Below are 11,481 nucleotides of genomic sequence, written 5' to 3'. Positions count from 1 at the left end.
TAAAGCTTGGAAGGAACATATGGAAATGAAGAAGATAAAAAATATGTTCATTTTTTCATGTTTAACTATGAAACAAATTAAAAAATGCAATGAAAGTTAATTAATAGCATTTACACGCCATTAAACCATTCATTTTTCAGTCACCATTTACGTTTTTAATCACAAAAAAATAAGAAGAAATATTCTTTGATGAGAGATATTCTGTCTTGTGTACATGAGAAAAACATTAAATGAGTCTCTCACTAATAGGTTGCCACGTGTACTTTAAAAAAAAATAGCGCAAATATATATAATAGAGATAGAGATTCCCCTTATGCTTACGTTATATATATTTTTTTTATAAGAGAGATGAACATTTTAAGGAGAAATCAGTTTTACATAATTTTGGTATTGAAAAAATGATGTAATATTAGTTTTATTATAATTGATTATTGATTATAATTGATACGTTACTTCACAAAATTGATTGCAAAAATGTTATTTCTTTTTTTGGTTACAGCAAAAATGTTCTTCCAATATTTCATTTTACAAATTTTCCAAAGATAGAGGAAATATTCAAATCATTAAAAATGTAAAAAAAAAAATGAGGTAATCAAGCTGCTTGAAGAAAATTATGAAAGAAGCATTAACTGCAGATTAGACTATATCAGTGCCCCATATACTTTTGAATATAGGGGGTTTCATTTATTTATATTGCTAGAATTAAAGATTTATGGATACGTTGATAAAAAAAAAGATTGATGGATACGAAAAGCAATATTTAAGGAAGAGTTTTGAATTGCACCAAGGAATATCGAAAATGGTGTGAGAAATGTTGAAAGTAAAAACAATGTAACAAAAGTACAATCAAATCCATAAATTCGTGTAGACCCAAAATTTATGAAGACCCAACATTCGATGTAATTACATTAATCAGAAAGAAAAAAAAATCAATTATCATTTTTTCAGAATTGAAAAAAAAAAGAAAAGAAATAATATGGTCCTAATAATTAACATATTCATCATCATAAAGGACTACCATTTTTATCTTGCTAACTTGTGACCTTAAAGCACATGTTAAGGAAGTCAGAAGTAGAATTATTATCTCAAAGCCATACATGCAATTTGAGACATATCATTTACATCCATGGTTCATGGTTTAGTTTTAATTGTCTCGAGTCATACCATTTTGCAGTTATTATGAATTCGAATTCAAATCTGAATAATAATGTATAGAATAATTATAAAATATTCAATTTATTCACTTTAATTTGACAGATTTTTGGTTTGTATAAATTATGAGTGTTCTTAATATACAGCGTGTTCAGTAAAATGGGTTATAGTTGATAAATCGTTCAAGCGAGGTCACCGGTATATACCTATATACTTTCTCCATCCTTTTTGAAAATTTTCTTATATTAAGGACCGGAGTATTAGGTAATGAATCTTGCATTACTTTTGTTAAAAAAAATTTTAAAAATATGCGGAATGTTTTATAAAAATAAAACGCACCTAGTTTATTGCAAATGAACTTATAATTATATTTAGGGTCAAAAGATTACCCAAGTAGGACTTATAATTAAAGAGGGATGAAGTATCACCCAAACATTGAATCATATGATATCTTAACTAAAATTCGTTTAATATGTTTAAATACATATGAATATGAATGGATTCTATGTTAAAATAAGATCCTTATCATTTAAATTAGTTCGTCATATGTTATACATATCATTAAATGACCTAAATAAAAAAAATGAAAATTAATATTATTAAAATGTTTGCAAAATACTTGTCAATCACTTTATAATTACAACCGATCCAGGTTGAAATTAATATGAAAATGAAAAAAAGACAAACTTGTGAGACTTATTCGATTGAGTTCGTATTTGTGCTTTATTGTTAAATACAATCCGAGATTTGCATCACCACCAACGTTCCTCACATAATACATTTTTCCCTAAATAAGATTTGCGTTATAATAAGTTCCCTTAAAAAAAAGATTTGTATCATATTATATTCTTAATACACAATATGTTTAGATCAAATTTAATTTGTGTTGCCTTAAACATCAAAATCAACTCATATTTGTTTGACAGTTCTCAAACATGGTAGCGATGCTAATGCTGGATTCGACCTTGTAAATCAAAGTTTGGCAAAATTGTTAATAAAAGGTAAATAAACAATAGCAAGAATTATACAACCCTAATACAACTATTAAAAATGATTAATAAGAAGTCTACAAATTCATTCATTAGAATTAAAACGAAATCAATAATTTTTAAAAAGTGATTAATATGAACATCACAAAGAATAATAAGAACATCACAGCCTAACAAAAGATTGTCACTTTGAACATCACAAATAAATTAAAACCTAACAATAGGCACGATCAATCACCTTGATTCCCTCACATGATTAATTTTAGAAATTAAACCTTTTTATGAACTGGGAGCAAGAAAAACAATTAACAAACCAAGAAAATATTGGTTTAGTGTTGTCTCTCAAATATTTGTGTTGTATTTCGAAAGTGGTGTGAAAAGTATGAGTCTCAAGAGGATTATTTATAGCAAAAGAAATCAAATAATCATGACATAATTAATTCTGATTGGTAGAAAATTAAAACAAATGACAAATAATTTGATTTGATTGGTTGAAATAACAAACAATGATGTTAATATAAAATGACCGAGCAAACTAATGGGTATGATTATAGGCTAATTAACAATATTGATTATCATTTAAATCTTAGAATGATATATATCTATTTCTGTCCAAAAAAAAAACTATTTATAGGAATTTACAAATTAGGTGACCGAAATAAATGGAATTTTAAAACATTTTGTTTTGTTCAAGCAAAAGTTTATGGACCAATTTTGATGTACATTTCATTATAAAATGATTGTTTAATTCTTTCTAAAGAAAAACTTTTTTTTAGTATTAAACCTCATATCCTGTTCGTAGGATAATAAAATGACCTAGTAATTCATAGTTCGGCTAGTTGGTAAGTAAAGCTTAACAAAAAAAAATATATTTTAGAAAGACACATAATTGCATTGAATATTGATCATGATATGGTGTATTAAATCAAAAAAGAAAATTAAATACTCCTTATAATTTTAGCATATTACATTTTGGAGTGTATAAGAAATATGAAATAAAACATTAAATGCATTAAATAACAATAATCCTTAATCTTTAATAAAAATCATTAAATGAACCTTTCACTAATAGGATGCCACGTGTACTTATTAAAAAAAATAGCGCAAATATATATAATAGATATATATATATATATATATATATATATATATATATATATATATATTGCTGATAAAAAAAAAAACTAACAACGATAGTAGCTACAATGATATTACTTGTACAAATGAATTTGAATCCCACAAAGTTAAACTTTATGCTTATACTACAACAAATAATTTGGTCACAAGTCAGAATTTTGTTCTATTTAAAATGCTTGAAGAAATTTATTCTTTTAGTTAAATTTACAAAGTCAACAATGTTACTCATTTGTTAGATAGAACGACAATGTCCGATACTAATCTAGTCATTATACTTTTGATTATAGTACAGTGTATATTATGACTACTTTAATGAGTACTTAATTTTTTAATATGAAATTATTTTAGTATGTCGCTCTTTAGCCGTTGCTTTATTATAAAATTAAAAATATAAAGTTTTAATATTTGAAATTTGTTTACTCATTTTTTTGCTTCCATTTTTAGCAATAGTAAGTTGTTTTTTTTTCCTTTTCTTTTCAAAAAAAAACTAAAAATATGAAAGAGATGAACTAGAAACCCCAACATGTCGATCACGCACTTGAGATTGCACCCTCAAAGATAGACATAAGCAGACACGGACACTGCCTTTCCTACACTCTCTGAGCTGAGCTAAAGGTAGAAACAAACCCTATCGATCCATGTTATCATCTCCAATCACCACACGCTACTCTAATTGGCTAGGGACCACATACAATTATGCCAACGTACAAATAATTATGGTGTATGCTTATTTCTACACTCAACTTGGTTTATTAGCCGACTATTAATAAACCACCATGCACCCTTTTCACCAACATGCCCTAATAATGTTCTCTACTTCCACCTCTAGTTTTGCTTTACAAACAACTCTTATCATTGTAGGGTTTCATAGTCAAGATTTCAATTCAATGTACTCATAAATTTTCCGCATTCACTCAATCATTATATCAAATAGCGTTTGTATCAAGATCAAACGAACTAGATATTTTAGACTTTAGAAAAAGATTGTTAATTTCTTGATTCAGTATTCACCGATAAATTGACTACATGAATGCACGAATTTGTGGTCGTAGCAAATCCAAATCCTCGGAGTATGTTTATGAAAATTAGAGGTTTATAATATTTGTATGCATACCCTCAAGTATCTCAAATCTATGTTTTAGTAATTTTGAACATGTGGTTGCGGTGGAGACCGAAGAATGTTGTAATGATGTGAACCTTGATAGTGGTTGATGCAAATGCAATTGCAATTATGATTGCATTTGCTGATTTTAAAAAAAAAAAAATATGATTGTTTGAGAAACCTTTAAATCACATTCGCAATTGCAGTTACCATAACTACTGTTCAATCAATGAGGGAAAATAATTTGTGATGAAAAATAACGTATAGAATTTATTAGGTATAATTAATACTGGAAAGTTCAGGTGGAGCATAATTAACTTATTCATGAATTGAGTTGATTGTATTCTATTATTTGCTGTACAAGGAAGAAGAGGAATCCAGAGAAAAAGGAAAACTTTGAAGTGGGGAGAACATGGGAAATCGTCAGCATCATTCAGAAGTCTCTGGTAAATTGGTAAAGTGATTCAATTATTTCATCATTGGGAAGGAGGAGGGTAAAACGTATAAATTCTTAGTTCCTATCAGGCTTTATATATATTTTACCAGTATATGGTCTCTACCATATTCCTTATGAAAGTATGAGTGATTATATATTTTTGATGCTATGTTACCACTAACTCTATCATAAAAAAATAAAGAAAATGCAAATTTTAGAAGTTTGTGATTTAGGTTAAGTTCCATATGGTGTACTTAATACAAAAACTATCTTCGTTAAAAGAAATTAATCAAATTATAGAAGAGTTTCTTTATCCCTTTTTTTATAAAAAAAAATCCATAAATAAATATGTATCGTTTTTTTTTAAAGACTAATGTGTCCTAAAGATTAGTGTGCTTTTCTTTTGTTTAAAAAGAATTGTGATTTTCTTCTTCTTTTATGATGGAAAATAGTGATTTTCTTGCTTATAAGTTTAAAATCTAAAAAATAAAAACTTTAATATCATTTTTCTCTCATTCCTTTTAAATGAAACTATAATTAAGAAATGGGTAATTTGAAACAGTTAGATATATAACAAGACTAAAACATTTCTTAAGGAAAAAAAAAGACTAAAACATGAACTTGCAAACAATTGTTTAGGATTAGGATATTTTATTATTGCAACTTCCAACCCAATGTAAATACACATTAATTTTACCATCTAGTATATGGCTAATTCGATTAATGATTTATGAAAGTTTTGTGATTGATCAAGAGTCAACTCTCCCAATTCATGTATATGAAACCATGAATGGCAAATGTTGTTCAGCAAAATAAATGAATGGGAAATAAACATTAATTTTTTACGGTAACAAATAAATTGAACATTGGCTTCAAACTCATGTGTATATCATGTAAGAAAAATTAAAATATTCTTAATAGAAGGAGTAATATTTATATAAATTATTTATTTTTAACTAATTAATAGTATAAATTATATTTGTAAGCATACAAATATCAATCACCTAGAATGTAATTTTTCATACATATCATGTTGGATAAAATGGCCTTATAGAGGTCACAAAAAGTAAAATGTACCTATTGTATCCATATGCGGATTTAAAAAAGAGAGCTATATATATATACACACACGTACATATCTATTAATTATTTTCACCATATTAATTTATAGTCCATGCACGAGATATTATCTATAGAGATAGATTCTTTTGTTAGATACTTCTGCATATAAAGACATGGAAACAATCATTCTATAATATAATATCTCATGTACAATAAGTATGACATCATCATGCATTGCTAGTGAATCTCCACCAAGCAGTAAAGATTTATACAAATCAATACATCCTTCTTTATATAGAGACCATTAATTTAATTTTACCATTCCCTTGAATAAAAATGTAGATCTAATGCTAATTAAGTAGTCACTCATAATCATATAATAATAAGCAGCTTTCAAATTTTAAACTTCATGAAACCTACGAAGACCAACCGAAAAGGCAACATGAAGTGTCAAATCTAAGAATAATAAGTCATATTGTGTTACATAACTAGTCAAATCCTAACAGAAACTTTCCATAAAATAGAGACAAACTGAAAAAAAAAAATATGTACATAATGTTATTATATCTTGCAGCTTGGCTCCTAACCTTTTTCTTTGCCTTGCTCTTCACAAGAGTTGAAGAGACAAGTGCATAAGAATACATGTACTATACCATATATTACAAGGAAATACACATGCTCATATTTATATATATTCATGAAATGCATATATTTAAAACAATTTGGCTCCATTCATTTTTAGTTATGGTTTTAGATTATTTACGCATATAAGTTCAACAAATAAATTTCATTACTTTTAATTGAATTATTATTCAACTTTTTCATATAACATCATTAACTATTTATTATCTCATGTACCCTTTTTTTCTATATAATAAATAATTAAATATATTATTGACAAATAGTAGTTTATGTTGCGTTTAAACTGGAGAAGAGAAAGTACAGTATAAACTTTGGATACTTTTTTATCCATCATTTTCCTCTCTAACTATCACCCGCAAGTCAATTGTCAATCCTTAAAATCTGCAAGATTCTAGTATTAAAAATGAAATACTATATAGATAAATAACAAATATGTGGTTCACAATATTTAAAACCGTTGACTTTGTATCTATAAATAATGTAATAGTGTCTATAGAATGTAAAATAAAGGTATGTATGAAACCATGTATAGTTAAATGTCTTTAGCACAGATATCATAACCATTCATGAAGAGGAGAGAGGATTCTGCATCAAAAATCAGAATGTTATGGAAAGTTCAGAAATCGTAGCCTATATTTTTGTTTTATTTGATTTAGTTACCTTTGAACTAGCACTGTACACCTTAGTTAGGTATAAAAATGCAGTGTTTCCACTATACAAGTATATATTCTTGCATGTGCATTTAATATGATGAAAAACACTATTGATAAGCAATATTTCCCATTTTAAATTGAACGTCACGTCTATTGCAAGTTACATATAATGGAATTTTTACAGTATCATCACATGGGAAGAGGGAGAAATATATCTTTCACTTATTAAACTCCAATGAATACTTACTCGTGCATGGTTGGAATATATACATCAAGTTCTCTTCTTTCGTTTGATTAGTCCAAATATCCAAATTGAAATAAAATAAAAAACGTTTTTTCAATTCAATTTCAAACCAGCTAGCAAGCACAAGCACACGGAGTAAACAGTGAAAAAGCAACAACCTAGAGCTAGAGCTAGCTTCAAAAATCAAAACCAATTAAAAATAGATGTAATATATATTACTATCTAATAGGAGTATAATTTATACCACAAACCCAAAAGTATATATAATCTATAGCAATAAATTAAGACAACTTCTTGACCCAAAAAAAAATTAAGATAACTTCAAATTTAACTACCAATAACAACTAATTTTGGCTGTCATTCTTTTAGAAAATTAAGCCTTAACAATTTTTTAAAAAAATTTACAAAAATAAAGAGAACTTCAAAATTAACTACTACCAATGTCTAACAAAAATTATCTTAGTACGTCATTTGATACAAATTGAGGAGAAATTATAAATGAAGAAAAAAGGTGATGGACCTTTGAAAACTAGTTCAATAGTGGACATTTATCATTTTTAGCAAGAAATAAATTTTATAATAATAAAAAATGGAGAACAGAAATTATAGTTTATTAAAATTTACTATAAATAGGAGGATCCACTGTCCTACCGGATTCATATTTGACAGCCCTAAAAAAATTAGAGTTTTCCAAATTAATCTTATTAATTAGTGATTGATGCGCTTTATCTTAAATGCAAAGAAAAAACATAATAGTGTGGAAGTGATGCATATAGTAATAGTAATAGAAGATATAATTAGGAAAATAATAATTGATGTTTCATTTTCTTCAAAAAAAATAATAATTGATGTTTCATTGATTATTTTTTGAGACTAATAATTTTTACAAATGTGTCAATTATTATGGAATAGGGAAAGTACTCATTTTGCTCCGTCATTTTTCTATACATATCTACCATATAATCACAATCTTTTTTTAGGAGAATCACATAATCTTTTTAAAATTCAAATTTAAAAAGATATAATAAGAATATTAACACTAAAATTTAGACAAGTTTAGATAATATAGATATTATAAAACTGGAACAAATGAATTAGAATTATATGTATATGAAACACAATAAAATCACATAGATTCTACCTAGTTTAAATATATAATTGAACATGAAAAGAACTAAAATCCCAATAAAATAATGCATCAATGAATAAAAAGAAGACACACACTACACTAATTATATTAAGCTACATTAAATAATAGAGCCATAGAAGTCCATTATAGAGTACACATAGAAAGAAACAATAGCTTTGGCTAGCTAGTTTTTCAAGAAGAAGAATAAATATAGTATTTTTGGACAAAGCATTGATAATTTTGCACAAAAATCAAACATCCTTCATATAATAATCTCATTTTGTTCTACTACTTCAATATGAGTGTCAAATTTACCTCTACTACTTGGCCACAACAACAATGTCATGGTCAAATGATTGAAACACAAATTTTGGTAAAAGAGAAGTATATATGTGGGATAATATATACGCCATGATCCCCATAATAACTCCTCTTTCTTCTCAATTTTGTTTTCAAGATCTTGGGCGAGGGAAAAATTGCGTACCACTAGCCGTCATGAAGGCATTAATCGGAGCCGAATACAATGAAGAAGGATCAACAAGTGCGCCCGAGGAGGCAACAACAGTGGTATCAGAGTCGGTGATTAGGTTCAACGGTTGAGCAACGCCAACACCGCCTTCACCGGAAGTCTCCCCAATCATGTAATTACTATTATTATAATTACTATTGTTGCTGTTATTGTTGGTACTACTTTCTGGACCAAAATCATAGAGAATTCCTTTGAACAAATGTCCTCCAATGTTAACAGCCGTTTGATATGCATACCTATCATCTGCATCATCAATTGAACTAACCCTTACACACCTGAACTCCGCTGGTGAGCTTACCACAGCAGGAAAATTTGCTTCCTCTAACCCTTTATTTTTTAATAAAACAAAAAAGTCATTAGACTATAATATTATTTGACTATGTTAATTAGTTAACCTTAACAATACAACAGAATGCAAAAATTTATGCTATAGCTAGCAAGCAATTAATATTCTAGAATAATCTAAACATAGAATTAAAGAATCACAAAGAAAATGATGGTAGCTAGTGATTGAGGTGAGAATATGTGTGGATGTGAAAGAGAGAGGGAATGTGCTAAGAAAGAGGAGGAAAAACAGTTTCTTTCTTGGTCAGGGCTACTAAATAACAGTGATGTTTTTCACAAAAGAAAAAGGGTTTCATTTCAAAGAAAATGCAAAACAAATAAAATAATAAAAAAAGCTGATAGATATGAAATATGATGGAGATTTTAAGCTTAAACATAAACACACGCAATCGATACGGTTGGATTGTTAGCAGATATAGTTCCAAAACTATGTCATCAGTATTTGGCTATCTTTTTCAGAGAATTCCTCTAAACCAAAAGATTCTCTCTTTGTTTTTTGCTTTCCTTTATTTCACCACTCACTCTCTTAACCATAACACTGAAAAGGGTCAATCACGGAAACTGCTAGTGCTTCTGATTAACACACCCTTACACCTTATGTCACAGTACAAGTCCAGTCCTTAACTAAAAAACAAAAGCAACAAAAAAATGCATCACATTCATATAATAGTACCTGAAGGAAAATTACGAGTTGAAACAAGAGCATTTGAACCATCTCTAGGGCGTTTAGAAATATCTCTTTGTAAAGGAGAAGAAGATAACTGTTGTTGACGTTCACGGCGTCTAGAAGCAGGAACCCAAGTGCTTTTAACATGAGTTTGACACTGAAAGCCACGACTCTTACAACAAGTTCTACATCTCATGTGAGGACAATCTTTCTTAGCTTGGTTACCACAATCTTGACAACTTATCCCTTCAGCTGAAGAAGAAGACCTCATAGCCATAGTAAACGCTGCCGATCTCGACGACGATTGATGTTCATGATCATCTGATGAAACCCTGCTTGGTCCAACACCTAAACCAACTCCTGGACCGTAGAGATCTCGCGGGAAGAACGGCCGTGCAGCATGCATATCATCTTGTTGTTGTTGCTGGTGGTGTTGTTGGTGCTGTTGTTGTTGGTGTTGGTTCCATAATTCTAAATTACCTCTGTTGTAAGATGAAACATCATCGTTTTTGTTGTACCAAAATAGTGTCTCTTGTGGTGGAATATGACCTTGTTGTTGTGATTCTTCTCCTTGGTTTCCTCTTCCACCACCACCTCCTAATGAGAACAAACCAGCCATTTCTTTGAAGAAGAAAAAAACCTTAACCCTAATAACAGTAGTTTCTTTAATTGTGTCTCAATTTTTTCCATATCAAAAACCTAAATAGGTTTTTTGTTTTTGGTACAAAGAAGTGAACATGAGAAATCAAGAAACAGTTGAGAGAGAATTAATTGGGATTTGTGAAAAATGGTTTTTGGGATACCGTGTTTTCTTTTGTGTGCGTCTCCAGAAAATTACACAAAACACAGAGAAAATGAAAACATAAGTATATGTCTCCTTGTTATGGTTGGGAAAAGAGTATAGTAGTAATTGAATTGAATTGAAGTTAAGAAAAAGAAGGACAGAAAACAGAAACAGACGGCTAAACAGTGTCGTGGCAGCAAGCAGCGTTAATCACGCTTTCAATTTCACTTCCCAGCTAGCAGCAGCTATAGCTTCCTTCCTTCCTTCCTTCAACGTTTGTTTTTGTGTAATACTCCTAACTTATGTTTTTCTGTATAATAGTATAAAGTTTAATAATTATTAATAGTTTAATCTATTATTAATAATAATAATAAAGGAAGGAACAGTACCACAGTCTTTTTACAGCTATCTCTGCACTGCAAACGCCGCCATGCCCCTCTCTTTCTCTCTGCAACACTCTGAAATCTCTCCTTCCTTTGATTTATTATTATTATTATTAATAAATAAATATAAATGAATAAAATTAATTGCAAATTTCTCTCTCTATTTTTTTAGTTCTGACGAGTTGCTCCTTTTGTGTCTGAATCCTGCGTGTTTAACTACACACAAT

At 28.7% G+C, this 11,481-nt stretch overlaps 1 protein-coding gene across 2 annotated transcripts; it reads right to left on the bottom strand.

Moving 5' to 3' along the window:
* Positions 1-8,641: 8,641 nt before the first annotated feature.
* Positions 8,642-11,481, bottom strand: LOC146900751 (protein SHORT INTERNODES-like). 2 transcript variants are annotated; one of them, XM_085734534.1, is made up of 3 exons: positions 11,261-11,481; positions 10,094-11,181; positions 8,642-9,402 (listed from the first exon to the last, which is right to left on the bottom strand). In XM_085734534.1, the coding sequence occupies exons 2-3, from the start codon at positions 10,704-10,706 to the stop codon at positions 8,999-9,001; spliced, it is 1,017 nt and encodes a 338-aa protein (XP_085590660.1). In that variant the 5' UTR covers positions 10,707-11,181; positions 11,261-11,481; the 3' UTR covers positions 8,642-8,998. The 2 variants fall into 2 exon arrangements, with proteins under 2 accessions (XP_085590660.1, XP_085590659.1); XM_085734533.1 differs by having other exon boundaries at positions 10,094-11,349.

The sequence above is a fragment of the Medicago sativa genome, chromosome 8 (genome assembly GCF_051527215.1).
Source record: "Medicago sativa cultivar Bolivia chromosome 8, Bolivia_mono, whole genome shotgun sequence".
Classification (NCBI taxonomy): Eukaryota; Viridiplantae; Streptophyta; class Magnoliopsida; order Fabales; family Fabaceae; genus Medicago; species Medicago sativa.
The sequence above is the reverse complement of the archived record's forward strand: the minus strand, read 5'-3'. Positions and strand labels throughout refer to the sequence as shown.